The sequence below is a fragment of the Taudactylus pleione genome, unplaced genomic scaffold (genome assembly GCF_031769625.1).
Source record: "Taudactylus pleione unplaced genomic scaffold, aTauple2 ptg000396l, whole genome shotgun sequence".
Classification (NCBI taxonomy): Eukaryota; Metazoa; Chordata; class Amphibia; order Anura; family Myobatrachidae; genus Taudactylus; species Taudactylus pleione.
Genome location: NW_028284797.1, coordinates 3,530,054 through 3,553,722, shown reverse-complemented (window position 1 = coordinate 3,553,722; position 23,669 = coordinate 3,530,054). Strand labels below are relative to the sequence as shown.

General features: G+C 42.1%; 1 protein-coding gene across 1 annotated transcript in view; it reads right to left on the bottom strand.

The window, feature by feature from the left end:
* SYCP1 (synaptonemal complex protein 1) overlaps positions 1-23,669 on the bottom strand; it is a 470,977-nt gene that overhangs the window by 27,615 nt on the left and 419,693 nt on the right. The window contains exon 32 of the mRNA XM_088446296.1: positions 15,165-15,311. Coding sequence (XP_088302422.1) covers positions 15,165-15,311 — 147 coding nt within the window. The remainder of the gene's footprint in view (positions 1-15,164; positions 15,312-23,669) is intronic.

The following is a 23,669-nucleotide window of genomic DNA, read 5'->3' as shown; positions in this document are numbered from 1 at the left end:
ATTTTGAAATAAGTGAAGAGATGTATGTAGGTGTGGTTTGGTTAATAGCCTTATGTGTAAGTAAGAGTATTTTGTATTGAATACGGTAGAAAACCGGCAACCAATGGAGGGCCTGACAGAGCGGGGCAGCAGACGATGAGAGTTTGGCAAGGAAGATAAGCATGATATAGATATGCATGATATATAGTTATGTGACCGGAGGCCACAAGGCAGAAAGCCGGCTAGGAATTCAAGATAGGCGTCGAGATACCGACACCTATCGTAATCCCAACGGCGGAATCCAGGACAATGCGGGCCCGAACAAGGTAAGTCCGGGGAACCCGTCCTCTTAGCCATGGGAGGGGGGGGAGGGTTAGGGTTGCTTTGCTGTATGAGGTGTGCTGTGCTGGGAAAAGGGTGCTGGATGAGACATGGGGTGCTGTGTTGGGAGAGAGGTGCTGTGAGGCAGGCAGTGAAGAGGCAGTATGTGGTGCTGTGTGGAGGGTCTATGAGTGCTGTATGGGCAGTAGTTGGATCAGTATGTGTTCTGTATATATATATATATGTATATATACACATATACTTGTATACATATAGAGTTGCAGAGTCTGGCTCTCCTTCAAAAGCAGCTTACTTGGCTGGGTACCATCACATTACAACATAAACAGTCTTACATGCAGTGGTGCGGCACTCCTAGCACAAAAGACATCTCAATGCTGTGTAAAGTCAACGTTTCGATGCCTACCATATGATAGATTATGTACCACCTTCAATTAGGGGTGGCAGTGATTCTTTAAAACTTGTACAGTGTCAAACCAGGTGGATACACCATTTTCGAACCTTTGCTTCCAATGGGCTCAATGAACACCAATGGTTTAAATTGTTTCATTTAGAAGTACATTTAGTTACATAACATTATAGTTTTAGTTTCACTGTACATAGCAGTTTTGCCTTATTATTATTATCCTTTATTTATATGGCACCACAAGGGTTTCGCAGCGCCTCACAAAGTACATTAACAATTGAGTAAACTCGTAAAACATCGACTTACAGTACAAGACAATACAGAATAAGAACATGGTTTATAAACATTGCTGCAGCGATCATAACACTCAAAAAAGCAGTAGGGCTTCAGCTACCAAGTGTTAAGTGCCATTGTGGAGAGTTTTGAGTAGATGTTCGTATGAATGAGGGAAGGAAAAGCACATGAGGGAAGAGGGCCCTGCTCGTGAGAGCTTACATTCTATAGGGGAGGAGACAGACAGAATTTACACAGATAGGGTAGACAGTGAGGAAGAAGCATGTAAGCAGAAGGTTAGGATGAGAGCTGGAAGGCTTTGAAGTAGTGAGTCTTGAGAGCCCGTTTGAAGATTTGTAGAGTGGTGGAGAGTCTGATAGGGAGAAGGAGAGAGTTCCAGGGGTAGGGAGCAGCACAGGCGAGATCATGGAGGCAGGAGTGGAAGGAAGTGATCAATAGGCAAGAGAGGTGGGATGCATTTGTAGGAAAGGGAGTGAGATTAGAGTGATGTAGATGAAGGTGTGGTGAAGTTATAGGGAGAGGAGTGTGGGTGCTCGGCTTAGTGGTTGGATAGTAGGACCATTGTGGGAGAGAAAAGAATGAGAGGAGTAACGGGAGAGGAGAAGGAGGGAAACAGAGGGGAGGCATACAGACAGAGGAGGGGAGAGAAGGGGAGGAGACTAGTGAGGAAGGATAGAGGTGGGAACAGGGGGCAGAATAAAGGATTAAGTAGGCACTGAGTAAAGTGAGAATTTGAAGAAAACATGGTCACGGTGTGGATGAGGTAATAATAGTGTAAGTGTGAGAACGACAGTGTTGAAGGTTTTTCAAAAATGCTGGTGAAAGAACACTGTTGGTGAATGCGTGTGCTTGATGAACAAAGTAGTGGGTTTTTTTGTTTTATTGAGGGGAATATATGTGATTTAAAGTGTTTTGAAAATGAGTAATAAAAAAAAGTTCAAAGTTGTGAGGCTAGGCAAAAGTAATGGTAAATCAAACTGTATATGCAAGGTTTAGAAGTTACTTTGCATTGGTACAAATAAGAATAGGTTCCTGAATGTGGCAGATAGGTCCTCTGTAGTTGATTATTACTTGATTCTTACTTGCTGCTACAATACTTGGTTATGGTTGTCACTATAATGCATTTTATAAACTATACTTACAGTAATTTAATTAAAGTGTTATACATTCTCTAGTTATTGCTATTGCTAATCTGGTAATTTTTCATGCCTGACTGTGATGTAATTTTGATACATTTGGAGTTCATATATATTTACTAAGAACTATTGTTTGGTAGACATGGTTTCCATGGTGAAGGGGCGCACATGTATGTCATTGGTATGCGCTGCACATGTTACCACTGTGATGACATCATCGTTGAGCGATGTCGGCCGGGTGTATGGTCCAGCCTCTGATGCAGCACGCTTTCACTGGGTATTTGGCTGTTTATAAGGTAAAATGTTTCTTTGTTGTAACTATCTGGATGAAAATGCCACAATAGACATTGAAACATTGACTTTACACATGCTGCAGCATTGCAATGTGTTTTGTGCTAGGAGTGCCACACCAATGCATGTGAGACTGTGTTTGTGTGTGTAGCTATATATCTATTGTGGAAGACTAATTTACAAGAAACATATTTACATAATTCCATATTTATATTAGGGATGAGCGGGTTCGGTTCCCTGAGAACCGAACCCACCCGAACTTCGGGGATCCGGGGCGATCCGAGCCCAAGCTCGGATCTCCCTGTCTGCCCCGGATCCCTCTCCCGAGGCAAAACCTCGAGATCTGCTGTCGGATCTCGAGGTTTTGCCTCGAGCGGCCATTTAAAAAAAAATGCCTTTGCCTTTAATGGGCAAAGTGCTGATTGGCTGACAGAGCCGTCTGTCACGGCTCTCAGCCAATCAGCATTATGGTGCTCATTTGCATGTAGCACGGACTCGTGAGATCCGTGCTACATGCATCTGTGTGATTGACAGTGACACAGAGCACAGATGGGTCAGTGAGACCCGTCTGTGCTGCTGTGTATTTCAATGACACAGATGCACGCACGAACCCGGGAGATCCGTGCTACATGCATCTGTGTGATTGGCACAGAGCAATGACAGGTCCGTGAGACCCGTCTGTGCTGCTGTGGTAAATAATAAAAAAAAAACCTGTGTAAAAAGAGAAAAAAATGGCGTGCCCCCCCCCCAAAAAAAGAGCAACCAGCCCCGGGCATTAGTGACCCAGTGCTGGGTGTGCTTAAATACAGGGGACAAACGACATAGGGGTCCCCTGTACTTAAACACAACCAGCACCGGGCTAGTCAGAACCAGAGCTGGTTGCCAAAATACGGGGGACAAACGACGTAGGGGTCCCCCGTATTCTGCGCAACCAGCTCTGGGCTCTGATCCGGTCCTGGTTCTGGAAATACAGGGGAAAAAAATGAGTAGGGTTCCCCTGTATGTTCCAGAACCAGCACTGGACTTTTTCTAGCGGGGGGCTGATGCCACAGCCAGGGGAGCCCTTTCACCGGGCCCCCCAGCCGCAGCATCAGCCCTGACCGCTAGTCAGCCCAGGCCGGGGATCCCTGGAGAGCTGGGGACCCCCCCAATAAAGGGGTCACCCTCTCCAGGGCACCCCAGGCCCAGGCTGATAGCCCGGGGCTATCCCCGCCACCCCTGGTGGCGGTGGGTGGCGGGTTGATTGTGTGGTGTGGTGTAAATAAAGAATATCAAACATTGTCTTTACAAGTAGAACTGCAAGTCCCAGCAAGCCTGCCCCGCATGCTGGTACTTGGAGAACCACAAGTACCAGCATGCAGGGCATTAAGGGCCCACTAGTACCTGTAGTTCACCTGTAAAAAAATGTTTAAAAAAAACACAGGACACACACACCGTGACAGTATAAGTTTATTAAACATACATACACACACACACACACACACACACACATGTACACATACTCACCTATGTAACCCTGTAGCATCGGTCCACTTGTCCGGTAAAGTATCCATAGGGGACCTGTGAAAAAAAACATACTCACCATCTCCTATGCGAGGTTCTGTCCTCTTCGTTCCAAAGTAGGCATCCCCGGACTTGGCAAAAAAAAAAAACGAAAACGCGATCCACAAACTTAGTACCGTTCTATAGAACGGTACTTCCCGAATGAGAGCTTAGCGGCGGGGTATCACCATGGAAACCCCGCTGCTAAGCGTTCATTGGCTGAGAGAGGCCATCTCCCGTCTCTCAGCCAATGAACGGCTCCCTCCATTGTAGTCAATGCTGGGAGCCGCAAGGTTATTAAAGTTTACCCTGCGGTTCCCACCATTGACTACAATGGAGGGAGCCGTTCATTGGCTGAGAGACGGGAGATGACCTCTCTCAGCCAATGAACGCTTAGCAGCGGGGTTTCCATGGTGATACCCCGCCGCTAAGCTCTCATTCGGGAAGTACCGTTCTATAGAACGGTACTAAGTTCGTGGATCGCGTTTTCGTTTTTTTTTTTTGCCAAGTCCGGGGATGCCTACTTTGGAACGAAGAGGACAGAACCTCGCATAGGAGATGGTGAGTATGTTTTTTTTCACAGGTCCCCTAGGGATACTTTACCGGACAAGTGGACCGATGCTACAGGTTACATAGGTGAGTATGTGTACATGTGTGTGTGTGTATGTATGTTTAATAAACTTATACTGTCACGGTGTGTGTGTCCTGTGTTTTTTTAAACATTTTTTTTACAGGTGAACTACAGGTACTAGTGGGCCCTTAATGCCCTGCATGCTGGTACTTGTGGTTCTCCAAGTACCAGCATGCGGGGCAGGCTAGCTGGGACTTGCAGTTCTACTTGTAAAGACAATGTTTGATATTCTTTATTTACACCACACCACACAATCAACCCGCCACCCACCGCCACCAGGGGTGGCGGGGATAGCCCCGGGCTATCAGCCTGGGCCTGGGGTGCCCTGGAGAGGGTGACCCCTTTATTGGGGGGGTCCCCAGCTCTCCAGGGATCCCCGGCCTGGGCTGACTAGCGGTCAGGGTTGATGCTGCGGCTGGGGGGCCCGGTGAAAGGGCTCCCCTGGCTGTGGCATCAGCCCCCCGCTAGAAAAAGTCCAGTGCTGGTTCTGGAACATACAGGGGAACCCTACTCATTTTTTGTCCCCTATATTTCCAGAACCAGGACCGGATCAGAGCCCAGAGCTGGTTGCGCAGAATACAGGGGACCCCTACGTCGTTTGTCCCCCGTATTTTGGCAACCAGCGCTGGTTCTGACTAGCCCGGTGCTGGTTGTGCTTAAGTACAGGGGACCCCTACGTCGTTTGTCCCCTGTATTTAAGCACACCCAGCACTGGGTTACTAATGCCCGGGGCTGGTTGCTCTTTTTTGGGGGGGTGCACGCCATTTTTTTCTTTTTTTACGCAGGTTTTTTTTTTTTTTTTTACCACAGCAGCACAGACGGGTCTCACGGACCTGTCATTGCTCTGTGCCAATCACACAGATGCATGTAGCACGGATCTCCCGGGTTCGTGCTACATGCAAATGGGCACCATAACGCTGATTGGCTTCCTGTCTGCCACTGCAGTGCCACTCCTAGATGGGCCACGTGTTTGTGCCGCCCCCTTGTGTCGCTTAGCATAGTCATCCAGCTTCCTCGGTACAACCTTTTGGCCTAAAAACAATATTGTGAGGTGTGAGGTGTTCAGAATAGAGTGGAAATGAGTGGAAATTAATGTTATTGGGGTTATTAATAGCGTAGGAACAAAAAAAGGCCCATTTATGTGATTTTAGCGTTTTTTTTTTATTTTTTAAGAAAAAATCCAGATCCAAAACACAAAACCCAGAACCCAAAACACGGAAGGGTGGTTTTGGCAAAACCAATCCAGATCCAAAACACGAAGAAAGATCCAGATCCAAAACCAAAACACAAAACACGAAAAGTGTCCGGTGCACACCCCTAATTTATATATGCTGTATGCTTTATAATGAAACAGTTCATGAAATTCAATATGCCTATGCACATCCATTTTAAACTCACATTTAAATGGAGAAATTAGGTAAGGTGTCTTTAAGGCCACTCCCGAGGGAAACTGTTTATCTGAAAGTGTGTACAAGAGCTTGTCCATTTATGTATAATTGTGTGCGAGAGAAATTTAGTGAGTCGCACCAAATATAGAGATACTGAACCATGATCATATCATAAAGGAATCTTTTTCTCTTTAACTGCCAAGCACAGGAAGAAACCATAAGACCATAAGAGCAAACTTTGTCTATCTGATAATGTCAGTGGGTATACACAGGGGGCGTAGTACCTGAAAACTGTAATAGAGGGTATAAGTACTCTGTAACAATGTCAATGGGTGTTGATAGCTACATTAACCCTCAGAGACATGTTCTCCCAGTTAAAAGGGCTAGATCTATTTATTTAATTAATGAATAAAATGACAAATTCTTAAGTATACTGGATTGGAATCTATTACTTTATGCAACAATGGAACACCTGATAAAAGGTAGACTTCAACAGCTGGAGGCACTGCACTGAGATCAGCCCGCGCGCTTGCGTAATTCATGTCCTTAAACTCTACACTTTCTTAAACAAATGCATGTTGATGGGGGGAGCACAGCAGACTGCTGTTGCTATTCCTATGATTGTGTCTGTAATGTTTTACATTATTGTTGCCAAGAAAAAAAGTGCTTAGAAGTTCAGAATGTCCCAGACAAAAGACAGAGTTTACAAAAGCAAGAGAACAATAAAGGCTTATAGATTTGTTACATTATCATTGTTACATAAACCAATAGAGAAAGTTTGAAAACAGCTAATTTTTAGAAATGTGATTTTTTAGATAAATAGTGTTGATACTGTATTATTACTGACCATAAGCCAAATGTTTAATGCTATGTTATACCAGACTAAATAGGAAATGTTTGAGACAAAGATTACATAGGTTGCTTACATGCTTAAGGGACTTTTTAAGGATAGGTTGAATGATGCATAACGTAATAGGGTACTGTAACATTTTAATATCTAGAGTGGGAAGAACTATCCATTAACATAATTGTTAACTTTAAAAGGGACTGACAGAGAGGATTAGCAGACACTGAACATTTGGTGAGAAGGATTAACCTCGCAGCTGTATTCAAAATGGATTGTGGTAGGGAGAGCCTGTTTTTGGTAAGACCAATAAGCAGACTATTGCAATAGTCAATGCTGGAAATAATGACTGCATGTGTTAATTTGTTGCATTGTCTTGAGTAAGATATGGTCGACTTTTTGGCTGTTTTTTAGATGTATGTAACAGGATTTAGAGACAGATTGAATGTGAGGAACATGAGACAGTTTATAGTATTTTATAGGATGACAGCTAGGCAGCGAGATTGTGAAGTGGGGTTGATTGCCGAGTTGTCAATAGTTATAGAGATATCAGGTTGGTAAATACTATTGGCTGGTAGATATATCATTAATTCTGTTTTGGATACAGTCAGTTGCACAAACCAGCATATATGGTGACAAATCTGGGGAGGATAAGTAAATTTGAGTATCGTCCGCATACAGATGATACTGAAAACTAAAAGAGCTAATTAGTTTGCCTCGTAATGATAACTGTTTAACTTGTTCTTTCAATATTTTCAGAGTGAGAAACTGTCTGTCTGTGTACTTTGTACGTCAATGTGAGTTTATCACTCTCTCTGTATACCCCTCCCAGATCGAAAAGCTGCACCGAGAAGAAAAGGAAATGCTTTAACTATGTCAGAGCATGAGACTGTGTATTCTTGCATCATAGGTTTCTTTTGTACCTCAGCCAGGGTACTGATAAAAGAAGGTTATGAGACATATTTTTTAGTAGATACGCTGTATCTACTTAGTGTTTTAAAAAGACGGGTAATATTCCAAAAAAGTCACAAACAGTTTACAATATTTGATGAATAATCTGCAATTGTTTTTTTGTTCTTACAGATGACTCAGTCCTTATCTAACAGTGATCTGTGGTTATATTCAAAGTTATTTTAAAGTTCCATAAGAGATACTAATGAACAATTGTGTTTCTTTTGCAGAAGCAAATGAAAAGTTTAATGGGACAAAATCCAACTGTATACTGATAATTTTAAATATACAGGACATTGTTTTCCACCAGCTCGAAGACATTTATATCCTTAAAGGGTGGCATTAATTGTTAAGTTGAATTGCATCTATTTGTTTTACATACTGTTATTCAGATATTTAGTAATGCTAAACTTAAACTTGTTCCTACAGCCAGATTTTCTCGATGGGGGATAATATTTTAGACTCATATCAATCTTACATATGTCATATTTTGAATTGTGCTACATTGATCTTCTTTATCCTCAACAGGGGGGAATATGGTTGATAATAGTTAATGGTGAGGAAAAAGGAAGACAATGAATATGTTTGCAATAATGAAATATAAATTTTTTTTTAAGTAATGAAAAGTTTCATTAGATAATCATGACTTCGTTCTCTTTACTGATGATAGCTGCTTCATGTGACAGGGTATGCATTACAGTAACTACCACATTCAACATAGTTAGCTGAATGTAATGTACAGCATTGATTATAGCAATTGGAAGCATAGGGGTTACCGTATAGCTCCTGGGAACTACAATTTCACATGCATAAACAGTTAAAGAAGCAATATGTTTACCAAAAATAAGTTGCAGTAATAAAGTGTCGGGCACATACTAAAGAGATTGATATTATTTTCAGGGGCAACATATTAATGGACAGGGTAGTATGAAAGGTAATTTTAAGTACATATGATGAGCCAGTTATAGAAACTCAGTTGATGTTGTTTAAGGATATCACAATTTGACCAATTAAGACAATATCAGGAAAATACTTCTCACAATGAGGTCAATGTTTGGAAATTAAATCATTGTTAAAAAGAGAAGATGATAATGGGTATTTGAGTGGAATTAAAAATATTACCAGCATTTGTAGAAGGTGTTCATGGGTTAGTACATTTAAGAGCAGACAATATGAATCGCATTGTACAATCTTACTGGTATGCTCGAGTCAGAGATAAAGTGAAAATGTGAATGTTTATTTAATTTGGTTGATAAACAATGTAGAGAAAATGGTACCTACTAAAACATTTTTCAAAGTACTATTGATAATTGATTCTATTCAGTTACCAATGAAGAAAAAAGAATTGAAGTATGTTGATTAAGAAGGATTGAAGTATGTTTATTAAGAAGGATTGAAGTATGTTGGTTAAAAAGAGGATTAAAGTATGTTCTTGTTAAGGTTTCAGGATGTTTTAAAATATAGTGTAAGCATGTTTTTAGATACTGTGGAGTTTACTGAATTACAGCTCCGTAATGCTAAGAGGAAAGATTTTGGAGGAATTTGTATGTAAGGTATAGTTTAATTACTGTAAGTGTTAATGAAAGTGACAGGGGAACGCATTTTAAAGGTATAGAGTTTTTCAGATAAGTGAAATGATGGGAATAGAACCAAAGTTACACACAATGGTGTTATATAAAAAAAATAGATTAGTTAAACTTACAAAAGAGACAGGAATGGCATTGTTTGAAGGCCTATATTTGGTGCTTCATAGTAATAGAATCACACCTGAGCCTTATCTCAATTTCTCACCTTATTAATTGTTTTTTTGAACTACAATCAAGATGTGTTACTAAACCAAAGACTGATTTGAAATGACAACATGATTTGACTGTTCAATATTTATCCAATTGTCTAAGCAGCTACAACAAGAAGACTTTCGGGATAGCTCATCAGGATATTCAACCAACATCAGCATTTGGTCCAGCAGATGAAATGCAGTCTAGAGACTATGATGGTATGATGAGAAGTTTGTTACATTCTGGTTCCCTTACAGATCAATGGGATGGTCCTAGGCATGGCAAAGCTGACAAGAGATACAGCTATAAAGGTTGCTGAGAAGGACACCTGGATCCACAGCTCGCATTGAAAAAGGTCAGAGAAAGATCCGAGCTTAAAGGGGACTAAAGACTCAGATTCAAGTGCTGATATAGAGACTGAGCTATAAAGACTGAGATATAAAGACTAAGGCGCTGATTCAGACCCACTCGCAAGCGGCTGTCCGCTCGCAAGTGGGTCGATGGTCTGCACTGAGCATGCGCACGACGGAGGGAGCTCCGTAGTGCGCATGCGCCAGACGCGACGAGCGAAGGAAAGTCCTTCGCTCGTTGTGTCTGATCAAAGGGGGCATGCTGTCAATGTTGATTGACAGCACGCCCCCTTTGGTGGGCGTGCCGGGGGCGTGCCTCCCTGATGGGGGCGTTCCCAAGGGAACGCCTACCGTCAGAAGCCGGCCCACTGACATCACTAGTGATGTCAGTGGGAGTGATTTTGGCTCTGATAGAGCCAAAATCACTCCGGGCCTTGCGGTTGAAAACCTCAACCGCAGGCTCCGGCTCGCAGTTTCGATGGTCGCGATGGTCACGACCATCGCGGCCATCAAACTGCACGCTCGTATAGGCTGTGGGTGGTGACCCACAGCTATACGAGCGTCCAGGAGGACGCTCCATAGTTATGGAGGACGGCCCTCATTCAGAGCGTGCGCTCTGCTCAGAGCGTACGGCTCTGAATGAGGGCCTAAGTTGCATTTATGAGAACTCTTCAATCAAGATGGAGATTATTGCTTACAATAAACTATGATATAGACTGATGACAAAGAAAACCTTTAATTTTTCTTAGCTGCTTAATGGAAACAATCGTGTTTATTACAATATTGAGACTTATTTTTTTTTTTTTTTGGAGAGAGGGCGAGCGAGGGTTCATGGTGGTATAGTATGACTACACATCCAGTAGTGTGGATTATGGGGTTATTCTAATAAGTCCTTTCCTTCCTCTTTTCTAAGCAGGTTAAATTATCGGTGTCAGAAATCTGATTTATCATCTATTGAAAAGTGCATTTGCATTTACTGTACTAATCCAGAAGAAAGGAGTATACTATGGTGTATGTATATTATTCAAAAGAATATCCAAGGCTACAAAAAAATATTCATTGATGGGTAAAGTATTAAATGCTACTAATTGTTGAATTTGTGCCAGAACCATTCTTGAGTTGAAATATACTGACATTACTAAGATAATAAACATAAAAACATGTGAGAATTGTGTAATTAAAAGTTGTAAAGAAGAAAAGAGGTTACTGATAACTATAACTTGACAAAACCACTAGTAATTATGTTATTTTCATATGTAAGTGAACGGATTCTATTTTGTTTTAATAAGAAAGTATATGAAATGAAGCAGACTACACCTCAGATTGGAATGACAGCAGGAATGTTAACTAGTCCAATACAAGTAGAAAATGTTGAATCAGAATATTGTAATAAAATCTTTACTGTGTACAAACCTTAAATTCCTTGCTATACTGAACAATGTAAGGAAGATTTTAAAAGAACTAAATGCTTATTAATGTACAATGTATTTTTACAATAAGGCATTTGATTATACACTGCTAGGGATTAGTTCTAATAGTGAGTGTTCCAAATAATGATACAGATCATATAGTTCAGACATGTTAGGAATGTTAGTTACTACCATGATATTTGGGTTTGATGTTATTTTCTTGTTACCAAATGATCTTTATTACCTATGAGGAAAGTATGCTTACAAATTATTGCCAATTAATTCAGAAGATATTTCCTTTTTAGACAAACTGATACTACAATTTTATGATAGAACTCATAATAATGTGTGATAAGTTATTTTGCAGGATGCCAGACGTTTTACAAGAGATATTGATCCAGTGAATAAAAAATAAATTTCCCTGATTGATACTTCAGTGAGACATCATGTTGGTACAACCTTTGCTAACATCCTTACGTATGATAATTGGGGATATTTGTATAATCAACATAAAATTATTTAACTGGACAAATTTATTGACAATGATACTGGACTTTATATGATAAGACATTCATATATGTTGGACATTTATTAAAAACATTTATTAAATATATTCCTAAATGAACTATTACTACAACACCGCCCAAAATTGATTGCTTAATTGTACATACTGGGACTTTTTATACAAATCTTGAAATTCACTGTTGAATTTATTTGACCAATGATACTACAGATGAAGAAGCCATTATTATCAATTACATAAATGAGGCTTATACTATAAAAGAAGAATTTCTATGAATACATTATGATAAATACTCTAAAGTGATTTATGATGATCATGATTAGATACTAGTTTTTGATTTTCAGGTTTAGAAAAGTTTTTAACATATTTTATGTACAGACAAAGTTTCTTCTTGAAATCTTAATCCTGATTTTTTTTGCATTCTATAGAGTTGGCCTATGCTGTATTCAGGTGGCTACTTTAAGAATGAAAACATACAAAAGTTGGAGATGAGATATAGCACATGTATGCTTATCTAAGGGTGGACTGTGGAAGACTAATTTACAAGAAACATATTTACATAATTCCATATTTACATATGCATTATAATGAAACAGTTCATGAAATTCAATATGCCTATGCACATCCATTTTAAACTCACATTTAAATGGACAAATTAGGTAAGGTGTCTTTAAGGCCACTCCCGAGGGAAACTGTTTATCTGAAAGTGTGTACAAGAGCTTGTCCATTTATGTATAATTGTGTGCGAGAGAAATTTAGTGAAAGAGCCGCACCAAATATAGAGATACTGAACCATGATCATATCATAAAGGAATCTTTTTTTTCTTTAACTGCCAAGCAAAGGAAGAAACCATAAGACCATAAGAGCAAACTTTGTCTATCTGATAATGTCAGTGGGTGTACAGGGGGCGTAGTACCTGAAAACTGTAATAGAGGGTATAAGTACTCTGTAGCAATGTCAATGGGTGTTGACAGCTACATTAACCCTGAGAGACATGTTCTCACAGTTAAAAGGGATATATCTACTTATTTAATTAATTAATAAAATTACAAATTCTTAAGTATACTGGATCGGAATCTATTACTTTATGCAACAATGGAACACCTGATAAAAGGTAGACTTCAACACTATCTAGTGAGAAATGTAATAGATATGTTGAAATGGGGGCAAATGAATCACAATTTTGTGTCCTTTGCCAGATTCCTAAAGGAAGAATGAAGAGGAAGAAAGAAAAGGGAGAAACACCTAAGTGGCAAGTGAATATTGAGTATCATGTTTGAAGAGGTGGAGGAAAGTGTCTGTAGAGTGTAGTGTGGTGGGATTATCTGCTAGGGGGCACCAACCAAAGTCTTGCTTAGGGCACCAAATTGGTTAGGGCTGTCTCTGGACAAATGTTGTATTAATTAGCAACTTTATGTAAGTATCTGCACTTTTTTCCACAGAAAAAAAGCACTGTAAAAGGGGGAGTATTAAGAACTACAACATTCGTTCATTTCAACTTTCAGCTCTTTGTGAGCACCCCTTCATTCATTTATTTTTGACCTAGAGTGTTGCTTGGTATAACATAAATCATGAGAGTACAGGTAAACCAGGACTATCATTAGGACATTAGTTTCTTGTTTTAATATTTTTTCCATATAAGGTGCACCTGTAAGTTGCAATATTTGTCCCAAGTAAAGAACAACTACTGTACCTGATTTTCATTTTTCTACTGTGTGTGTGAAGTTCAATTTCTTTTTGGGGAGAAAACTACTCTGTGCAGAGCTGGAACAGGGCTTTGGGGGGCCTGGAGCTCTTAAGACTGGGGGCCCTATTCCTCGTATGCAAGCCTTGGGCATGCTAACGAAAAATGGGGCATGGACACATAGCACATTCCCATTTCATTCCACACTGGGGGATTGCACATAATTTTACTAGATACTGAGCTGCCCTCCCTATCTTTTCTCCAGCCCACGGGAGGGACAGCACCAAAAAATAGGACTGTCGCACCTCAGTCGTGATGGTTGGGATGTATGCATACATATGCTACATATGTACTGTTTTACACATTGAACACATAGACACATACATATATAGTCATTCACAAACATACTGTCACACACATATACAGTCACACACTCATACATACTGTCACACACAAGTACACATATATACAGTCACATTTATTCACATAAAAGTGCCACACATATACACATAAATATATATTGTATATACTCACCTACACATAGGCACACACATACATACTGTCATTACATAGTCACACACACATACATACTGTCATCACATAATCTCGCACACAGTCACACACTTAGTCACATATATACATACAGAAAATAGTGTCCCCCCTCCCACTTACCTTAAACTCTGGTACACTGTCTGCAGCTGCTGCTCCTACCTTCCATACTCCCAATTATGCTACTAGTGGGCCTGACTTAACACAGTGCCATATAACCCGCCCCCTACTCTGACTCCACCATTCCTCTCAATTTTCTGTGATCGCAGTGCTCTACTGCTGCACTGCAGCTGTGATGAAAGGCCGGGGGCGCCTTTTAAGAGATGGGGCACAAGAGCACTTACCCCTAGTGCTCCCCGCTTAATCAGGTTGTGACTGTGGTCCCTTTATACAGCAAACATCTTCACAAAAGGTACCTTCTCTATCCCCTTAAATCTCAATAGTAAAATATGGGCCTTCAAGAAAAAACCTTGCTATTGCATATGAGAACATAACTGAGCACATTCATTCTAAAAGCTCACACTGAGCAAGGATACCTGAAAATCTCTTCTACAGTATTGGAAGATAAAATATTTTGCAACACACGCCAATATTTCACATACAAAATCTAGGAGCATTGCTTACAAACATTTAACTTATTTCTCTATTTCAGTGAATAAAGTGCATTATCTTAAAAAAAATCAATAAAGTATACAGTTAAATTTCCTGTAACAATGCATATGCCAGGTGCCAGAAGAGTTAAAAACTGTTCACAGATATTTCAGTAAGTTTTGTAACATTTTTTATTACACTGTTTTGTAACTGTAGAAAGCAAAACATATATATGCCAAAATGTAATGAATATTTGCATTTAATTTTAAATATTTGTAGGAATTACTATGGTTTACTGCAGTAATCTATTAAATGTAAATTATGTGTATATATACATACTACATGTTGTTTTGCTACTACAGTATGTAATTTGTTCTTAAAAATGTTGTAAAAGATAAACCCAAGGTTGGCCCTTGATAAGGAATGTTTAAAAATGAATGTTTTAATTAATATTTGGAATGTTATGAAACTATTTTACCAGAATGTCTGTTTGATCAGAGCTATCAGAATGGAAGTCGAATTGTAAGGCAACTTTTCTTTTCTTCTTTGCTGAGTCTTGTTGATATATATTAACATTTTCATGTTGTAATGTTTCATACTTTGATGGTGTCTTCACAGAATATGTCTAACAATAGATCCAATGCAATGTATTAAAAACAATGTATTCAGAAAACTTTAAACACGAATGCATGAATTCTTACATAAAAACAAAAAACATAAGATACATGCTGTTAATTAGTGTGCAATTTAGTTCATGGCGGTTGCAGATCTGTATATTTAGATTTTTATTTTATGTAAACCATATACAAAACAAAATGTCAATATTAAATATTAATTTTAAAAAATTAAGAAAAAAGCACTATTACAAAGTAATTAGTCAAGGTACAAGCGACGCCGATTGTCAATAAAGCTCCGCCCACTCGCCGATGTCCTAAGCTCCGCCCGCTCATTGTATCCTGCTGAAAATGCTTATGCAATGAAATGTTGATACATATATTTGCAGATTCTTGTTTATTTATTTATTCAAGTCGTCTGGAGTGCCGCCTAATTGTACTAGCTGCTGTTATCCCCCTGCCCAGGGAGGTAACAGGAGGGCACCGGACGCTGCTTCATTGTTACAGCAATGAGTGCCGGCTCACGGAACATCAACCCCGACACTCCAGTACTCCACACAATATCCTGCTCCGGTGCCCCCACAATCCAATAAATAAGTAAATGGGCAGCACTCGGAGACTATACAACAGCAAGTAACAAACTCCTAAACGTTTCGGGGATCAAATCCCCTTCCTCAGGACAGAACATGTTCTGTCCTGAGGAAGGGGATTCGATCCCCGAAACGTAAAGTCTTGGATAAAGCCCCCCCGTTTAGGGGTTTGTTACTTGCCGTTGTATAGTCTCCGTTGACTTATCTATTATATATATATATATATATATATATGTATGTGTATATACTGTACACACATATATATATATATATATATATATATATACACACATACAGGGTCAGACGGGCACAGTTGGTGGCTGATGTGGGACCCGCTATTTCAGAGTCCAGGCCACCAACACTGAACACCCGTCCACTGCACACAAAGTATGAATTTGGGCTACAGCCAGCGCTGCCTCTGAAGTGCTGAAAGTTCATGACTTGTGTTTGACTACAGTGCATATTTTCAATAAATGATTCCATGCAACAGCATCATGGGACACTTGTGGGTAGAGGGCCTGAGTCATTACAGATCGCAAATGCGATTATGCACGCAGACGGACGATTGTTGTGTGCTGCACATGTGTAAGCATCACAGTGTGCATGTGCGAAAGAATTACGTGATCGAAGAGACCAAGCAGATCCATCGCAGAGTGATTGACAGGCAGTGAGGGTTTGGGGGCGTTGCCAGGGGGGTAATAGGTGAAACACAGGCTTGACAGTGCGTTTGAACGGCATGCATAAGTTAGTCATTGTGATGCCATACGCAGAATTGCAAGGTATTACGGATGTGTGTAAGGGGAAGTGGGCGTCCTTATGTTAAGCTGCGTATGGCATTGCAAGTGCAATCATTAACATATTTTCACAGTGGATCTGTGTGATCTTTTCGCAATAGCGATCCGTAATGAATCAGGCCCAGAGTCCAGAAGAAGACGGAAAAAAACAAGACAGATACAGGCGGCAAACCAGTATCTCAAGTTTAATTAGAGTTGGGGACTAAGGATATTTTTAAGATCTGCCTGGCACATACAAATATTCCACTATCAAACTTCCTCATTGTTATTATTATTAAAATAAGAATTGACAATACAATGTATAATTTGGGCTATTTTGCCATTTACTACGTATCTAAACTCTTTCTTTGTGATTCCAAGTTGTCAATTCAGAAGTCTATAGGGTTAATCCAATATACATGATGTACTCGCTGGTGCGAGTCATCGTGACAATTACCGCACTTGACGGCATCCCTGATTTGCATAAAGTGCTTGCAGCCCCATAGGGCTCCTATCAAATTTAGGCAAATTTGGGCTCGAGCGGGCTACCAGGGGTGAGGGATGCTTTACAGTTGCCAGCGTTTTAATTCCATGGTATGCAATTCTACTGTATTTATTATTATTATTATTATTATTATTATTATTATTATTATTATGTACATCTATTTGGAAAGTATGCTGAGAAATGCTGATTTGTATTAGATTCGTTTTAATATTGACAATAAATATTTTAATACAAATTGCTTTACGGTATTCAAATAACATCTTAACACCTACAAGAGCACTTTGAGAACATTTAGGGACATATTTAACAATTATTAGGTTTTAGACCTGATAATTGAAATTTATTATCATTGCTATTTGCGGTAATAAGAAATTATTTACCGCCTGGATGTATAAAAAAAACACAGGCAGGGACAGGTATTCCGAAAGGAGCGCAATACTTGGGACGGGAGGTAGTTATGAGACCGGCGGCCACGATGCCGCCGGTCTCAATGCCGACATATGACCCAATATGGTAAAATCATCCAACAATATATCATTTACAAATAGAATATTAAACGTACTGCATGCATAAAAAAAAAATTGCATATGAATAAATGAAGAAAAAAGTAACTTAATTTTATATTGAACACATATATATGTCCAAATTTAGGTACTTCAGCCTTTAATTAAGAGATGAATAAAAGGTATGACAATCATTCGAATGTTTTTTACAGGTAACTGTTCAATGTATATGTACAGGGAAGTGAAAGTGTGTAAAAAAATCTACATTAAAAGGTACTGGGTTTCTACTATCCCCCATGCACCCAAGGCAGTGAAAGGGGGATGAGAGCACCCTGTTGTACCTATATCAGCCGGATACAATAGGTACAGTAAAGCCTGCATCTGCTGTCAGCCAGGAGTCTGTAGCCGATGTTTACGGTAATCACCTGTCAATGCTGATGAGAGTTCAGTAAACTGAAAAAAAAAGTTATGGTAAAACTTACCTTTGTTAACTTCTTTCTTTGAAGTCAATAGGGTCCACAGGGATACCATGGGGTGTAGGTGGTAGATAAGGACCGGACACCAAACAGTTAAGCTTTCAACTGCAAGGATGCAATGGTCCCTCCCCCCTAAACCCCGCCCCTGAGACTGAGGCAAATCAGTTTGTTAACAAGCCCAAGGCAGGAGGAGGAAAGAAGGAAGACTGATACAAAGAAGAATCAAGCTCTCACATCAACGACATGGGAAACTGATGACCAGGAAACCCAACCCAGAGAAGCCAGAGGATTTAGAAGAAAGAGTGTTAACAAAGGTAAGTTTTACCATAACTCTCATTTTCTTCTTCAGGGTCCATAGGGATCTAGAAGGATACCATGGGGCTGTCCCATAGCAGTATTCAAGGGTGGGGACGCTCCTGAACTGAGAGGAGTATTCTTCATCCAAATGAAGCATCCTGAGAGGCAAAGGGATCGAAGGCATAAAACCTAAGAAAGTGTGGACAGAAGACCACGTGGCTGCCTTACAAAGCTGTTCAGCAGCTCGCCCACGAGGGTCCCACAGATCGAGTGGAATGTGCAGAAATAGTAGACGGCACAGGAAGGCCCGTCTGTGTGTAAGCCTATAAGATACTCATGCAAAGTCATCTGGCTAGAGTCTGTTTGTTAGCTGGCCAGCCCTTCTTCTGGAATCCATAGAGGACAAATAGCGAATCTGTTTTCCGAAGAGAACTTGTATGGTTCACGTAGATCCTGAGAGCACAGACCACATCCATGGAGGCCTCACCTGCCGAGAGGTCTGGTGATTGGTAGGCCGGGACTATGATTTCCTCATTATTATGGAAATGAGAAACAACCATGGGAAGGAAGTCAGGATGAGTTTGAAGAACAGCCATATCCCAATGAAAGATCAGAAATGGGGAGTGACAGGAAAGCGCCCCTAAATTTGACACCCTACGGCTGGTCGCAAGAGCCAGAAAAGAGAGAGTCTTTGCTGAGAGCCAATTGAGTTCCACAGATTCCAGGGGTTCAAATGGAGGGCCCTGAAGGGCCTGGAGAACCACTGACAAATCCGACGGTGCCACTGGAGGGATAAAGGGAGGTTGAATACAGAGGACACCCTGTAGGAAGGTGTGAACATCCAGTTTTGGAGCAATTTTGCACTGGAATCAGATGGACAGAGCAGAGACATGCTCTTTCAGCAAAGGCCAGGACAAGGCAATCCTGCTTGAAGAAAGGCCAGGACTCTAGAGACCCTAAAAACTTGAGGGCCAATATTTCTGGTTGCACATCACTGGAAGAGTGCCACAATCTGTGATAGATCCAGGGAGAGGTTGGCTTACATGCTCTGAGCATAGTCTGGAACACTGAGCTAGAAAATCCTTTGGACCTGAAGAGGGATGTCTCAAGAGCCATGTCGTTAAAGACAGAGGGGCCAGGTCCAGATGTAGACATGGACCTTGAGACAACAGGCCCGGACTGTGAGAAAGTAGGAGAGGAGCATCAAGGGAGAGGCTGTGAAGATCAGTGTACCAATGTTATCTGGGCCAGACTGGAACCACCAGCAGAACAGTGACTCCATCTTGCTTGAACTTCCGAAGGACTCCAGGAAGAAGGGAGACTGGAGCAATAGGTACGCCAGATGGAAGATCCACTTCACCGACAAGGCGTCTACGAAGGCTGCTTTGGCATCCCTTGTTCTGGACCTGTGCAATGGCAGCTTGTGATTTTGTCAGGAGGCCATGAGGTCCACCTCCGAGCAGGCCCCACTTGTCCACTAGGAGTTGAAAGACCTCTGGGTGGAGAGACCATTCCCCGGCCTGCACGTCATGATGGCCTGAGGAAGTTCGCTTCCCAGTTGAGAACTCCCGGAATGAACACCTTTCGGGCCCATGCGAGAATGCGTGACACTTCTGCCATTGCTGACCAACTTCGAGTGCCTCCTTGGTGATTGATGTAGGCCACTGCTGTGGCATTGTCGGACTGCCCTTGTACAGGCTTGCGCTAAAGAATGTCCCGAGTCAGAGTGAGGGCTCTGTAGATGGCTCGGAGTTCCAATACATTGATTGGCAAGATCGACTCGACCAATGTCAATGGCCCTGGAATGAGTGCTGACCAGTCACTGTGCTCCAGCCCTGGAGACCTGCAATCCGTTGTAATATCCCACTCTGGATCCAAAAGGCGTGACCCTTGGTTAGGTTCGATGTCTGTAACCTCCAGGAGAGGGACAGAAAAACCTCTGGAGAGAGAATCATTGTCTGGGATCTGATTTGATGGGGGCAATTGTTCCATCTGGAGAGGATTAGGTGTTGCAGAGGCCTGGAATGGAACTGAGCGTACTTCATCATGTTGAAGGTGGATACCATGGATCCCAAAATCTGCATTGCTGAGTGAACTGAGACTTGGCAACTGCGGAGTGATCTGCACACTCGTTGAAGTGTGGAGATCTTGTTTCATTGTCAAGAAGATTCTCTGAGCTTGAGAATCCAAAAGGGGCCCCCAGATGGACCATCCTTTGTGAAAGGTTCAGGGACGACTTTTTTTCAGTTGATTAACCAGCCGTGTCTCTGTAGGAAGGCAATGGTTATCTGAAGATGGCATTGAAGAACCTCTGCGGAGCGTGCTAAGAGCAAGAGGTCATCCAGGTATGGTAGCAGCCTGACTCCCTTACTGCCAAGACTGCCATAATTTTGGTAAAGATCTGTGGAGCTGTAGAATGTCCAAAAGGCAGACCCTGAAATTGGAAATGTCGCTGTAGTACAGCAAACCAGAGATATCGCTGATGAGAGGGCGTTATAGGTACATTTAGGTAAGCGTCCTGAATATTCAGAGAAAGTCCCCTGACTCCATAGCTAGTACAATAGAGCGCAGGGTTTCCATCCGAAATCTGGGCACCCTGTTGAATTTGTTCAGGGATTTGAGGTTGAGGATAGACCGATAAGACCCATTTGGTTTCTGCACCAGAAACAGGGTAGAATAATCACCATTCTCTCGCTTGCAATAGCAGAACTGGAACTATTACCCCCGCTTGCAGCAAGAACTGAATGGCTTTTCTGGATAAGCAGGGCCCTGCTCGGGTCTGGAGGGCCTGTGTAGAAAAAACTGGTGGGGTGGACATCTTAGGAATGAGAGTGCGTACCTGTGAGAGACCACTTCTTGTACCTAAGCATCTGTGGTGGTTTGACGCCAGCACTGGGCAAATTGAAGAGGTCGGCCTCAAACTCTGGGGTCCCCCAGGGGGAGGCCCGCCCCGTCAGGCTGAAGGGTTGTTCTCAGATTTGGAAGCAGGACGTCAGCTGGCCCAGGTCTGCTTGGTCCTCGGCTTGTGGCCCTTGTGTTAGCTGATTGAAGAGAAAAGGATTGGCCCTTAGGCTTTCCCTGGGGTCGAAAGGACCTGAAGGGCATTGTCCGAGGCATTGCTGTAGTTGCTGAGGGCTAGAAAAGGAGTTTCTGATGCTGCCAAAGTGTCTACAATCTTGTCTAGATCTGGGCCAAATAGGATCTCACCAGTGTAAGGTAATGATTCTACGGCCTTCTTAGAGTCTGAATCCGCCTACCATGACCGTAGTCTAAGAGTGCGCGGGCAGACACTGACATAGCCAATGCTCTAGAGGCCAGGAGACTAGCATCCAAGTTCGATTCTCCGATATAGGAAGCTGCATCTCTTATGTGAGCTATATAAAACATCTGGTCCCTAGATGCCTCTAAGGAGAAAGACTCTTCTAGGGCATCTGCCCAGCTCTCAATTGCTTTTGCCACCCAGGCAATAGCCATGGTTGGGTGAGTAAATGGCTCCTGAAAGGGGATACACATGATTTACTGCTGGGGGAGCCTCCCATTTTGCGCAATGAGCTGCAGGAAAGAGTAACAATAGGTCAGGCGTTTTTGGAGTTGAAACCTCTTACCAGGCATCTGCCAAGCTGCTGCCATGTTGTTCAGCTAGCTGATCAGATAGAGGAAACTCTGCTGAAGTCCCTTTTTGTCGTTTAAATAGTGGATGCTTTGATTTGGAGGTGGGCTCATCGTCTTTCTATTTGGAGGATAGATCTGACAGCTCACACCAATGCAGGTATATTAATTTTAGATTGATGCTCTCCTTCCCCTGAGGGAGATTCAGTATCAGAGAGATCGTCAGTGTCTTCTGCCTCTCAGATTCTGAAAGTTGCGTAGACTGTGAAGACAACACAGTACGCTTGGTAGGTTTACTGGATAGGGGCTTCTCACCTTGCAACATATTTTGAAAGGCTGTAGAGGAAGCTGCAAGACTATCTACCGAAGTAGAGAGGACATCTACCCATGGAAGTACTGGTACTGCCTGTACCTGTTGAGGCAACCCCAAGGCGGAATTAATGCCTAGACTGTCAGGCGGTCTGCAATAGCAACTAGCACTTGAGTCAGGGATGCCCAAGGAGGCTCCTGGGCAATGGCAGAAGAAATTCCTGGTGTAATATAACATGTTGCACATAGACCGCCCTGGACAACATTGTCCTCATTCAAGCTTGCTGCACAGGATTTGCATGAGCAATGTAGGTGCAGTCACTTGCATGTTACTTTTGCCTTTGTTAGACATACTGTAGTAGCAGAGTACTGTATATACTAATATGCAACAGAATACACCAAATACAAATGGGTATGCAACGTTATTATGCGACAGAATACACCAAATACAAATGGGTATGCAGATGCTGCAAGAGAGCACAGCACAGAATATGGTACTGTGTAAAGTGCAACCAAACAGTGGGCCTGATTCAGAGCCGGGACGCTCTGACCAGAGCGCTCGCTCTGAATCAGGGCCCTCCTCCATGAAAATGGAGCGTTCCTCCTGGACGCTCTTAATGCATGTGGGTGACCACCCACAGCTATAGCGAGCGTCCATGAAGATGGTCGCGATGGTCAAAGACCATCGCGACCATCGGGCTTGCGACGAGACCCTGCGGTAGGGTCTCGCTGCCGCAATCCCAGGAGTGATTTTGGCTGTATCAGTGCCAAAATCACTCCCACTGACATCATTACTGATGTCAGTGGGGCCGGCTTCAGACGGCAGGCGTTCCCATGGGAACGCCTCCGTCTGGCCGCCACGACCCCGGCACGCCCACAAAGGGGGCGTGCTGTCAATCAACATTGACAGCACGCCCCCTTTGGTGCGAGACCCGGAGTGACGGAGAGCCCGTCGCTCTCCGGGTCTTGAGCATGCGCACGACGGAGCTCCCTCCGTCGTGCGCATGCGCAGTGGGGCAACATCGACCCGTTTGCGAGCATCCTTTGCTCGCGAACGGGTCTGAATGACCCCCAGTATGTGACAGCCTTCACATTTATAAGTAAAAGTGAAGTATAGTAGACCCTGAATATACTGGTATGATAGGGTTATAGTGAGAGGAAAGGGAAAGGCATAGGCTGACAGATTAGAAAAATCATACAGACAGCGCTAGCAAAAGTCACATACTATGCAGAAAAACACTAACTGGAAAAGGTGCTACATTCAACTACTCAGACACAATGTCTGGTAGGCTATAGCGCTACATAAC